Raw genomic sequence first — 13,524 nt, 5'->3', positions numbered from 1 at the left:
TTTTGTTTGTTTCAATAACTTGACAAGGTCCTATCATTTCAGCTCATGGTGGCCTGAAACTTGTGACCCTCCTATCTCAGCCTCCTAAGTGCTGGTACTTACAAAGGGTATACCACCAAACAAGGCTCATTCCAGCAAAATGAACAAAAATCCTTACAGTGTTACAGTCTTGGTGCAGTCTGTCCTGAGATTGGAGCCCTTGGCTAGCCCTGTATTTAGATCTGTCTTTCAAGATCATCTGACCTTGAAAGCTGAGAAGATGCATAGCACAGGTCAACTATGTCTGGAAATTGCTTGCAGACCTTGCTTCTGTTTCTCCCCTTTAAAAAGCCCAGTGCTGTGTCAAATGTCAGAAGGAATGCAGTGGGCTTGGCAGAACTGCTAACTAATGATAATTTCATATTGCTTAGTCACCCCACTGTAGGACTATTTTCAGCTTCTATACTTACTAAATGTCCTGCCTTTCACCAAAGGAGCTGACTTAACATTAAAGAGAGACATTTACTTTTCTAATTAGATATCTGTTTTTGTTTGTTTGTTCGTTTGTTTGTTTGTTTTAGATATCTTTTTAAAAAGCACAGCGAGTACGTATTTTCATTTTGTATAGTATCCTCAGGGGAGACAGGCTGGTCAAAAGCAGTGGCTTGTGACAGGTGGACAGAAATGGTCAGAGGAATTAGTGGGCATCTACAGAAGTGCTAGTCCTGCTGGTATAACAGATGTTAAGATGGTCCTCATCTCAAATGTGCCAATGATGTTCTGAGAGCATCGGACCTGACATCCAAGGATTGTAGACGAAAGGATCTGTGCTGACTGACTCCCTTTGCTCCAGTTGAGTTCTAAGGTTCTAGTGTGTTATGGAAACACATAGGGCCCAAGATATTATCCATCAGAAGCATGATGAAAGACCACGGGCCCTTCTGGAGACTGTACTGGAAAGTCACAGGTAGAGGACATAGACACTCAAGGGGCAGGTAACTAAAGTTTCAACGGAACCTCTGAAGTTAATAGGATGGAGTTTCCGCATGCATGGATTAAGATCTTAGGTCTTTGTGTGTATTTACCCAGAGAAGGTAAATATATTCTCTTTTTCATTTTGCCTTTGTGATGTGAATTGCACCTACTGTTCGGAATCCTTGTTGAGACTAAGAAATCACCTCTTTCAAAATTATTTGCAGATATGGATATTAATGATGATCCTAACGATGACCATCTTGCAAGTTATGACATTCAGCTCTGTATTCAGGAATCCATTGAAGCGAGCCAGGCTGTATTCCATCCTAAAAGGTAACGTGCTCACCAACCCTCAACAACTTCCTTTATGGCAGACGTTTGCTGCAAGACTCAGTCCTCCTCTATAGAAACCGCTTATTTCCCCCATGACATGCATACTCTTTTTAGGATGGGATGCCTAACAACTTAAAAATGTCGACTTTGCAGATATTTTAATAATCTGTTCTACAAATATGCATCTCATGTAGAAAATGGAAATTTCCTAAGTGGGAAATCCACAGCTGAATTTGTTTGGAGATTGCCTAAAATCTAAATTAATGTGGACTTATAAGAGGAACAATGAGTAGAGTTTGAGGACAGTGCAAAATAGTCAGACAGAGGTCTGTATGTATGCTAGCTGCCACCTTGTCAGCTAGCTAACCCTTGTGAGTAGACACATTAAAACATCATAAGCTGGGCGTGGTGGCTCACGCCTTTAATCCCAGCACTTGGGAGGCAGAGGTAGGTGGATTTCTGAGTTCGAGGCCAGCCTGGTCTACAGAGTGAGTTCCAGGACAACCCAGGCTACACAGAGAAACCCTGTCTCGAAAAAACCAAAACCAACCAAACAAAAAAAGAACAACAACAACAAAAACCAAAAAACATACATAAAATTGATGTTGCAAGCATAGTAACAATAGAATCTAAAACTGCAAAAATAAGTACTTAATATACATGATACATGAAAAATTAGGCTTTGGTTAACCTTTACATTCTATTAGCATGTTTAGAATCTTATACTCTGGAACTTACTAGTGCTTATGAGTATACCCATTGCTATGAAATTATTGCTTTTGAAATGTATGTGAAGTTCATGTGTGTGCTGTGTGTGTGTGTGTGTGTGTGTGTCTGCATGCATTCATGAGCACAGTTGCACACACCTCTAGCAAGGTCAGAGATCAATAATGAGTCTCTTCCTCTTCTTATCTTTCTGTTTAAAATGGTATCTCTCACTGTATCTGGCATTTAGCTAGACTGCCTAGCTGAGTACACCCCAGGCATCCTCTTCTCCACCTGGGATTACAGGCATGGGCTGAGAATCTGAATTCAGGTCCTTATGCCTCTGCAGCAAGCTCTCCAACTCTTCTACTCTTGAAATTTTGAATGTGAGCATGGAACTAGATCGTATAAATCTTTTAATTTTTAAAAGGGTGCGTGTTACATAAAATGTATGGTCTTTAAACTTTTTCATAGTGTTTAAACCTCAGACTGATTTTCGACTCTGAGAGCTCCCCACATGACATTCAGAAACCTGTAATGTTAGCAGATACTTCGGCTTAATAGAGCTAATACCTTTTTATGACGTTCCTGTTTCCATTTAAGAAGCAATGTGCCACACAATTGCCCTAGGAGCTTAACTCCTGACTGCTGGGCCACTGAACGGGAGTATAGTCAGTAAATGCTCTGCCTATTAATCAATTGGTTATATACTTCTAACATGCACATGGGCCATAAACTCCCAGTATCTCTCAGCAGTTACTAAGAGGTAACTGGTAACATTTGCTGAGCACAAAGTTTTCAAAATAGGAGGAGTCTTCTTATTTAACCCCACCCAGATGAAGAAAACAACACGCAGAAAGGCTAACACACTTTCCCAGAGCCATGAAGTTGGGCTATGACCTGCCCCAAACCCCTTGACTTTGACTCCAGTCATTTATCCCATTCCTATTACTTGGGGAGACCCCCAAAACCTCTTCATCCTCTGCTTTGCTCTCCTTACTAGTGTACTCTGTGCCTGGCTTTGGAGAAATTTTCAAGTGGAGAAAATCAGCTATATGATTTTCTTGAAAATTGATATATGCATATATGTTTATGAAAACTAAAGCTTATTGTTTAGATCCTCAAAGTGCATCACCAGGACGAATGAGCCTTGACTGTTTTTCTTTTTCTCTGTTAGATTGGTACAACTAAGTGATCAAAACAAAAAGCTTGTGGAGGCCATAAGGCAAGGTGAGTGGGCATGCATGCTACAAGGGGGTGGAACTGAGTGTTCACCTCGTCAGGGCCAGTGTGTAATGCGTCCACTCATTTTGTGTAGGTCACATTTTTGAGCTCCAGGAGTATGTGCAATATAAATATGCACTAGAAGAAGCAGATGAGAAAGGATGGTTCCCATTGCATGAAGCTGTAGTTCAACCCATTCAACAGATACTTGAGACTGTTCTGGATGGTAAGAAAACATGCAAAAACTAGAGTAAAAATGTAGACATTATTGTTGTACCAACTGAACATAACGAGCCAAAATAAAAGGCAGAATGAAAGTCAAGCACAATTTGTGGCCTCTGCCAATGAACTTTTGCGTCTGTTCACCTAAGAGTGCTGTCCAGGCTGGTAGAAAGTGACTGTCACCATGTGTGATTGATAAAAGTGTGTCATAGGTCACAAGTTACTTTAATGTATTTTCTCTTATCAGTTCATTAATTATTAATTATTTTAATCAATATTATGTATATAATGTAAGATGATTCTGATTTATATAAAAAAATCACAGAAGCAGATGTGGTTTTTAACTTTTCAACAAAATGCTTTCATGCCTCAGCATCCTATAAGACACTCTGGGAATTCAAGACCTGTGATGGAGAAACACCCTTGACTCTGGCAGTCAAAGCTGGTCTGGTGGAAAATGTCAAGACGTTGCTAGACAAAGGGGTCTGGCCCAACACCAAAAATGACAAAGGAGAGACACCTCTTCTGATTGGTAAATGATTTTTTTTCTAGAATTTTGACAAATATAAATGTTTAATAAGTGTTTTATAGAAACCACTGAGCAGTGGCTAAAATTGTGCCTGAATTCCTTCCCTTCCTCAACCTTTCTACGCTCCCAGCCATATTTCACCTGCCCGTTAATTTCCTTATCCTGTCCCATGAAAAGCATCATGAAAGTTGGCCACAAAGTTTAACCCTTGGTGTACAGAAAACCGGGAGGGTCCTAAATTAGTTCAGTGACACCATAGGTGTCAAATCTAAAGGAATGCCCATGAGATAGGGGCAAGCTGAGAGGGAGAGCTGTGTGTGCAAGATGCTGCCAGAGAACGTGCCTTAGAGAGGATGACAAAAAGAAGAGCATCAGTTCCCCCATCAGAACAGTCAAATGAGACTGCAGAGAAGAGGAGATGCTGTGGACGATACTGAGCTTGGTCAGCAGTGGCACTGTGTGGAAAGGGTGGCAATTGAAACTCGCTGTGCATCAGCTTCTCAATCTTCACCCACTGCTAATCTTGAATAAGAGATCTGATGACTGGCCAGGCAGTGGTGGCTCACGCCCTTTTATCCCAGCACTCCGGAAACAGAGGCAGGCAGACCTCTGAGTTTGAGGCCAGGCTGGTCTACAGAGCAGGACAACACAGAGAACCCCTGTCTTGAAAAACAAACAACAAACAATAACTACAAAAAGAATCTGATGACTGAAGAAGAAAGAGGTGAGATTGACTGTGTATAACCCAAAATAACATCGGCTTTTCTGAGGGACACGTGGATGGAATGAGAATTTGGGGTTTGGTACCTGAGATCTGTGGATTTACATTTTGGCTGTGAAGCTGTGGTAAGGGTCTTTCCATCCTCACATGTGATAGTTCCTCAAGAAAAGAGAAGTCGTATTAAGCTAGATGCGTTGCTGGGCATTCTGGATTTAAGGACATCGATCACTCTTTTGTTTAAAATTTGTAGAAGAGCTAGATACACCACGTAGGTGGAAAATTAATGTAAATGCTACAAAGAAAGCACATACTAAAAGTAAATTAAGGGAATTTTTAAAAAGCCATCACGTCTGCAGAAGCTCGTGGCCTGAATTTCCTGAACTGTCCTGAGGAATATAGAGATAGCATCAATAGGACTTTTATAAGAAAATGGATCATCCATGTGAGCTTATCAATTTTGCTCTTGGGTTTCTTTGAAATTTGCCGCTCATGGATCATTAACACACAAAGGAGAGATAAGGGGGGAACGGTCCTTTCTCTATGTAATTCCATTTTTAATGTTTTTCTCGACTTAATCCTTCATCTTTGTGTCTATTCATGAAGTATGTTCAGATGACAAAAAACAAAATAACCTTAAATCCACCCAGGACCCTTCATCCCGCTCACCCATCTGGCTCTGACTTGTAGTGTTCCATCTAATACAGCCGTGTTAGCATTCCTTGATGAGTGGTAAAGTATCAGATTTGTGGCAATCTGACACTTACTATGGTTTTTGCCCTTGGATGGACTCTGTGTTCATCCAGGGGATGTGGTGTCACCTTTCCTCTGCTGGATCTCCATGCTTACCCTAGTCAGCACGGCTGGGTATGGAAGAAGCTCTGAGAACTGTTTGCCTTAGGGTCTCAGTGCACCCTCCTTAGCTTGTTCTTCTTTCACTTTTTCAATCCTTACCCAGAAATCTCAGAGCTCCCTTTTCTGTGCATTTTTTGAGTCAGAAAATCACTTGGAGGTGCTATGTAAATTACTAAGGAAACTCATGTATTCAGAAAAAGGAAGAAAATGACAAAGTAGAAAAAAGTGGAAGCCAGCAAGCCACATATTTCCAAGGACATCTTAAATAATACAAATTCTAATGAAATACAATTCTAATTAAAAATCTGAATATATAAACCATATAGCTTCTAATAAAGTAATTGAAATCTAATTTTTAAATTGAATAAAATTTGTATATAAATACGCACAAAAGCTGGGCGTGGTGACGCATGTCTTTAATCCTAGCACTCAGGAGGCAGAAGCAGGTGGATTTCTGAGTTCAAGGCCAGCCTGGTCTACAAAGTGAATTCCAGAACAGCCAGAGCTACACAGAGAAAGACTGTCTCGAAAAACCAAAACCAAACAAACAAACAAACAAACAAAAACCCACAAAAAAGAGTATGTATAAAACTATACATAAGCTCATATTTTATTATCAACTATATTAAACTAATAATGTGCCTTATGGGTTTAACTATGTCAGTTTGTTATTAGTTTAGACAGTCTTTAAGGTTATCTATAAAGGATGAATCCCCACTTTTGGAATTATTATTTCTATGGAAACTACCTTCTTCCAAAGTATTAAATGAGAAGTGAAAATATAAATTTTAAGAAATTAATTGAATATCCCCTGCATACACTTTTTTTCATAAATAAAGGTTAATCATGCTAACAGCATCTTCCAGAGGGATGTAGAAAGGTGGCATCATAAAGGGAAGAGACCCATGATCATGAGATTTCCCCCCCCCCAAAATTAAAAATCTGAAACAATAGCAATAAGATAAAGTCAAGCTCACTGCTCTTGACAGTGAGAGCAGCTAAGATGAGATAACGCACCTCAGAACTGCAGTGGCGGGTGGGGAGCTCAGGAAGAGGTGTTTATCAGCACATAGAATCAGAGGAAGAGATGTGCCTCACCTCTCTCTTCTGAGGCCCAGCTCTTCACCTGTTTCTCGTCTGAAGTACAATTTGCTGATGAATACTATCTTTGTTAGGGAAAAATATTTGTTTCAATGGGGAAGAAATCTGATAAATATTTATCTATGGAGGACCAGCATCTTAGAAATAATACCAACCAATACTAAGAATAATTTATTATACTCATATTTTATACTGGGTACTATACAAAATAGTTAGCATACATTATTTAATTTGTACAACATACATAGGATGTTCCCATTTTTTTTTTGTTTGTTTGGAAAAGAGATTGAAGTTTGGAATGAGTACATACAAAGTTCTAACTTGGTGATGAACATTTTTCATGAAATTCTTATCCACTCTGAGACCTGAAGACTCAGACTGCACAAATAGAAATTTGAGCACGAGAAAGCAAAAGCTCACAAGAAGTACAATATCCTTCTCTAGAGGAAACGGGATGGCTTCTACCTATTTTGACATTAGTTTAAATAAATTAGTTCCATATAAAATCCTCATGTTGATAAGGCAACTTCATGTTAATCTTCCTGTTCAAGCTATAAAGAGGGGCTCCTATGACATGGTCTCTGCACTGATTAAATACAACACCAGCCTTGACCAGCCCTGTGTCAAACGATGGTCAGCAATGCATGAGGCAGCTAAGCAAGGCCGCAAAGATATTATCACACTGCTATTGAATCACAGAGGCAACGTCCACCTGAGAGACGGATTCGGAGTCACACCCTTAGGAGTTGCTGCTGAGTATGGCCACTGTGACGTGTTAGAACATCTTATTCACAAAGGTATGTGAAGTGAGTTACTCTGTCCTGCTCTCAGACTCTCTTCATTTTGCTCGGGCTCCTCCCTCCCTCCTGAGTATAAATGGGTGGGGTTTTATCCTAGCCCCCATTAAACCCCTATTTCACCATGTAAGCTCCATTCATTATGACCAAGAAAGATCTGCAAGACCAGCTCTGATTGCTTTCTCTAGAGGCAGCCTAGTTTCCACATAGATTTGGGAAGACCTTTACTGTCATCTTGGCTGAATTTCTCCTCTCTTCCACTTGCTGATGTCACCATCCCTCTTGACTCAGATGGAGAGGTTGGATTTATCTGTCAGTCTTTTATCACTTTCTTTCCCAAGCCCAACTGCTGGAAAGCACCAAAGTCTGTCTTATCTTCATGCTGCCATCTGTCTGCCTTCTTAGTCAGGTCCTTCCAGTCTTCCCTGGACCAGTGTGACCATTTGCTAACTATTCTCCAGATCTCCACTCTTCCTGTCAGGGAATCCATACTATGTTCTACAACTTAGTGCCTCTTGCTCAAGTGCAACATCAATAGTGTATTCTATTCAAAACACCACTGCAACAACTTTTGATATTCCAGGCTTATGTTTCATTAATCCACTCCAGATCCCACTCCAGGCAAAATAGAATATGGGTGTTCTCTCTTCATCAATTTAGGTCAGATCCATGCTCTCATTTAGGATAATATTCAGTAAAATTCAAAGTGAGTCTCTTGAGACATTCTCATAAATCCTTTCCCATCTCTCCTGGCTTGCTCAGCTTGCTTTCTTATAGAACCCAAGACTACCAGCCCAACGATGGCACCACCCACAATATACCCTCCCCATTTGATCACTAATTGAGAAAATGCTTTACAGCTGTATCTCATGGAGGCATTTCCTCAAGGAAGGCCCCTTTCTCTGTGATTACTCCAGCTTTGGATCACCCAAAACCAGTCAGTACACCAATGTAACTTCATTGAATTACCACATACTTCCTAGGGAATAAGCTAGTTTAGTTCAGAGAGGAAAAAACAGAGACACATAAAAAAAAAAAACCCTATCCCAATTCATGAAGTAAGGAGTAGGTCCAGTATCAAAGATGGTTCTCTTCCCTTTATGGTATGTGTTCTACTAAAGCTGCCACTGCAGCTGGCTACACTGTGTGCTTTCTAGTTACCTCTTCATTTGCTCTTTAAGCTCCTTTGGTTAGGCTTATTCATCTTAGAGCCACACAGAGAATTTCTCCCTGTACATATCCATAAATATGTTTTGAATTAAAAGAATGCTACCTGTTATCATCAAATTAAAAAGTCTTATGATCATATTTCTTGAAGCATGATTGACTTGTTTTCACTCCTGTTTTTGTGACTTGCTCTCCTTGAAAGTTTAATGAAACAAAGCATGTTGCCTAGATGTTATTGAATGGTTACGCTTTTATTAGAAAGAAAAAAAAAATGACAGACTACTTTAACAGACTATCTTAACACTGCTCAGCCGTCTAAGCCACGTGCTTTACACCTCCAGGTGGTGATGTGTTTGCTTTGGCGGATGATGGGGCATCTGTGCTATTCGAGGCAGCAGGGGGAGGAAACCCAGACTGCATCTCCCTCCTGCTGAAGTACGGAGGAAGCGGCAATGTGCCCAACAGAGCAGGGCATCTTCCCATACACCGAGCTGCCTATGAGGGACATTATCTGTAAGTAAGATATTAAGGCAATCGCTTTAAGTTATAGAAACACTGTGGCATGTGTACAGTACAACCTCTGGTTGTGTGATAGTCTCCAAATCTCAAAGGGAAGTAGCCACACATATCTTTTTATTTCAATGCTTGAAAATGATTTCATAACTTTCTCCCTTACATTATATACTCTTGACTTTCCCAGAATGCATTTATAATATTTATATGAAAAGTATTCCTTGTAGAGGAATAAAGTTGTAATTGAGAAATCTTCACCAACTGGCATTTCTGTGTTTAAAAAAAAAGTTCAACAAATGACTACAAAGTCTCTGAACATTTTGCCATTGACTGAAGGTTAGAATTTGTAATGCTTCTGTGTTGTACTTCAGTCACTTCCTAGCATTGCAGGATGTATACGATACTATAATGGTGAATATATTGGTAAGTAGAAACGATTCATTGTAACTTAGATTGAGTGGAATTTTTCAACAGCAAAATGTTATAAGCAACACAGCAATAGAAGCCTAGAATCACAACATTAAACTATCCATTAAGAGGAGGTGGCTTTAAGAAATTAAAATTATGACACAAGTTCAAAAACTTTGAGTCAGCTTGGCTTTCTTATTTCTGGTAGCCACACTGGCAAAGTTAAGGGACCAGTGACGCATAATTGATGCGAAGTGACATGTTGTTAAAGTTTACCTGGATTTACTCCCAGTGTTCATAAATTCACACATGATAGCTCTGAATTAGGCACAGGAGATCAAGTTATCCCTGGTTGTGGCTCTCCTGAGTGTCTACATGGTTAGTGAAGTGTGAAATTCACAAGCATTCATCACATGTATTTAGAAACATGAGCTAGGAACAGTTATTTCATCTGGATGGATTCAAGTTTGATAGAATACTGAAGATTGTGCTTTTCACTAAGAATTCATCGTGAGCTATATAGGATACATAATGTGCATGGGCAATTTTAATAGATGGCTTAAGAATCAATGAAATAGAAAGAATTAGTAAGAATCAAAAGATTAAAATGCCATCCCTTCCTTTCACATGGAACATAGGACCTTGGACAAGTCCTGTTCCTCCTTCAGCCTTTATGTTGTTCATCTTTAAATGAAAGGGTTATGCTTATACTGTGCAGGTCATTTGCCAAGATTGCATGGTTTCTAGTGGTTAGGAATAGGCAGTGTGCTTCTATGCCATCACAGGCGATGACTCTCTTTGGCAATTTTGCCATCACATCCATTGATTTACAAACATGGAAGATCCAGGATGTTCCTTGGGAATTTTTAGCATGGGAAACTAAATCAGAACTCAACTAAATCACAGTAAATTAAACAGGAGTCTCTTGACTCACAAAGGCTAAATAAGTCTCACAAACTCAGGTAGAGGAAATATGGAAAAAATGAACAAAGTGAATTCACTTGTCCAATGATAAAGTTTTATTTAGCTATTTGATTTTCTTTATGCAATGGGGGGTATTTAAAAAGGTTTTATTTTTCCTCTAGTGCTCTGAAATACCTTATCCCAGTAACATCCAAACATGCAATTCAGAAAAGCGGCCTCACTCCAATTCACTCAGCAGCAGAGGGACAAAACGCCCAGTGCCTCGAATTGCTCATTGAGAATGGTTTTGATGTTAATGCCCTGCTTGCCGACCACATTTCCCAGAGTTACGATGATGAGAGAAAGACTGCGCTATACTTTGCCGTCTCCAATAATGATATCCACTGCACAGAAGTCCTTCTGGCTGCAGGTGCAGACCCCAACTTGGATCCCCTCAACTGTCTCCTGGTGGCAGTGAGGGCCAATCGACATGAAATCGTCCGGCTGCTTCTCTCCTATGGGGCTAACGTCAATTGTTATTTTATGCATGTGAATGACACTCGCTTCCCCAGTGCCATTCAGTATGCCCTAAATGATGAGATTATGCTGAGGCTCCTGCTCAATAATGGTTACCAAGTGGAGCTATGTTTTGACTGCATGCACGGAGACATCTTTGGAAATTCATTTGTGTGGTCAGAGACTGAGGAGGAGGGACTGCCAGGGTGGACATCATGCGTAATAAAAGATAATCCGGTGAGTTCCTTTCCTCCTTCTTTCAGATCAGTACCTCAACTAATTTTTCTCAGGAATCTTGAAAATTTGATATTGTTAACCCTTTTGATTTATTCATTGACTGCCAAAGTTGATCAAGAGTATGTTGTTTAACTTTTAGTTATTTATAAAATATCCAAATGTCTTCCTTTTACTGATTCCTAGATATATACCACTGTGCTTCTAAAATATAACTGAAATGGCTTTAGTATTAATAGTATTAAGTCTTGTTTTATAGCCGAATGTATAATCTATTCTGGAGGGTATTTTATGTTCTAAGTAAAATACACAGTCTCCCAGTATAATCCATAAAATGTCACACATTTAAGGATGTTAGAGCAAAGAAAAAGTAAATTTTGATTCATATGCTTCTCCATCTTTACTTCTTATTACTGTAGACAGCTAAGCATAAAGAGGCCCAGGAAATAAGGCTATTTCTTTTCTTGAGTTGGAAACACAGTGTCAAATAATTTTAAAATGCAATTGTTCACCTGTGCCCACTTGGTGGAATATTAGAGATAGAGAGAAAAAAATTCTTGTAAAAAGACAAGGAGTAACTTTTCATATAGTACTGGTCATGCGTATGATACATTAAAATACCACTAAATTAACTGTTATCATTTTTCTCAGTTCTGTGAGTTTATTACAGTTCCGTGGATGAAGCACCTGGTGGGCGGCATTGTCCGCATACTGATAGATTATACAGATTACGTCCCTCTGTGTGCAAAACTGAAGTCTGTGCTAGAAGTACAGAGAGAATGGCCAGAAATACGCCAAATAATAGGTAAAAACAGATATTTTCTTTACTTTAAATTTTATTTGCTTAGTGTGTGTGTGTGTGTGTGTGTGTCTGTGTATCTGTGTGTGTTGGTGTGAATGTTAATATGAGTGTGTTTTTCTATTCTCAGAGAAGCTTACAATTAGCAATGACCATACCAGCTCTGAGCATCCTTCTCACACAGAAAACTTGGTATGGAAATGTCAGTTCCTACAAAAAGAAATACTAAGTGATGGTTCCAGATCTGAGGGAGGAAATTTGTAAGAATGAACCTGGAGCTTCTGCCCAGATCAGGCAGCCACGAAACTCAGTGACCATCAGAACTGGGTCAGAGGAGTCCCAGAGCCATCCTAAAGAGACTCTCAGGGGCCAAACAGGAGCATTCAAGTTTCAAAACCACAGTTATTTCAATGAGTAACATTAATATGCCCAAAATGTCTAAATACATGATGCCTTAAAAACCTGATCATTTCAAAGGGTTTATAGAAAAATCAACTTATCTTGAAATTTGTTAGAAACACATAAGCCATTTTTCTGCCTTGTTTATGTGAAACATGTCACAAGTAACCAGAAATAGATGAGCAAAAACAAACAAAAAAAAAACAAAAAACAAAAACAAAAACAAAAACAAAAAACAAAAGCTCTTCATGAAGTGTCTCAAATAATACATATAAATTTATATAACTATCATTTTATACCCTGAATAAACAAATGGGTGTGTTTGTTATACCTTGGCTATTGCCAGTATCATATGGTGGAGGTCCCAGAGAAGAGAAAATCATTTGCCAAAGAGATCAGACATAAGTAGGATCAATCTCTGGATTCAGCTACCAGCTTTCACAGAACAGAAGAGACAACAGGACATGGAGCTACAGCCTGGCAATACATTCCAACCATGGGAAAACATAGAAATGTGGGCTCTTTAATAATTAATTGACACGATAAAATGGATAGAGAAAGAACTTGAAGATCATATGATATTCAAACAATATCCCGTAACTTTTTAACCCTCCAGCCAAAGGAGAGCCCCAGACCATGACATCTGATGTTGACTGCTGACCTGCACATGCACACACTTACTCATTTCACTGCCGCACACACACGCACACACATGTGGCACACACACGCAAACCCAACAAAATGAAACATTAGGGGCTATTCGCTTCAATGATAAAAGTGACCACATTTTGTTATACTTGATTATAAATTTTAAATTAACCTTGTTTGACTACTAAAACAAAGGCATATGCCTGTAATCCCAGCATTGGGGGGCAAGGCTGGAAGGTCACATTTTTTGTCGGTCCTATAATTAATGTAGGGACAGATCCCTTAGATGATGAGACTTCGAAAGGGCTGATTGCTGAACAAGTGAGAACCGTGGTGGCTTATGGGAGAAGGAGGAATGAAGGTTGGGAGGCTGTGCAACCATCTTCTGTGGCTGACGAAGCTCTATTTCATAACCTGTGATGTAGGCGAAGATGGTCATCTACTTGATACTGCCAAGTGCATGGAACTATGTGTGTATGTAGTTAGTCCCATGTTTTAA

General features: G+C 39.5%; 1 protein-coding gene across 3 annotated transcripts in view; it reads left to right on the top strand.

Annotated features, from left to right (window-relative positions):
- Nucleotides 1-13,524, top strand: part of Asb15 (ankyrin repeat and SOCS box containing 15) — a 29,157-nt gene that overhangs the window by 11,334 nt on the left and 4,299 nt on the right. For 2 of the 3 annotated variants that reach the window (XM_029478643.2, XM_085840788.1), the window contains exons 2-9: nt 1,179-1,287; nt 3,170-3,222; nt 3,311-3,442; nt 3,812-3,970; nt 7,193-7,438; nt 8,947-9,118; nt 10,612-11,182; nt 11,831-11,984. In XM_029478643.2, coding sequence (XP_029334503.1) covers nt 1,181-1,287; nt 3,170-3,222; nt 3,311-3,442; nt 3,812-3,970; nt 7,193-7,438; nt 8,947-9,118; nt 10,612-11,182; nt 11,831-11,984 — 1,594 coding nt within the window. In that variant the 5' untranslated portion in view covers nt 1,179-1,180. The remainder of the gene's footprint in view (nt 1-1,178; nt 1,288-3,169; nt 3,223-3,310; nt 3,443-3,811; nt 3,971-7,192; nt 7,439-8,946; nt 9,119-10,611; nt 11,183-11,830; nt 11,985-13,524) is intronic. The other variant, XM_085840787.1, reaches the window with a different exon arrangement.

This window comes from Mus caroli, unplaced genomic scaffold (assembly GCF_978045245.1).
Source record: "Mus caroli unplaced genomic scaffold, Mus_caroli_1 scaffold_7, whole genome shotgun sequence".
NCBI classification, from domain to species: Eukaryota; Metazoa; Chordata; class Mammalia; order Rodentia; family Muridae; genus Mus; species Mus caroli.
This window is presented reverse-complemented; position numbering and strand designations above follow the sequence as displayed.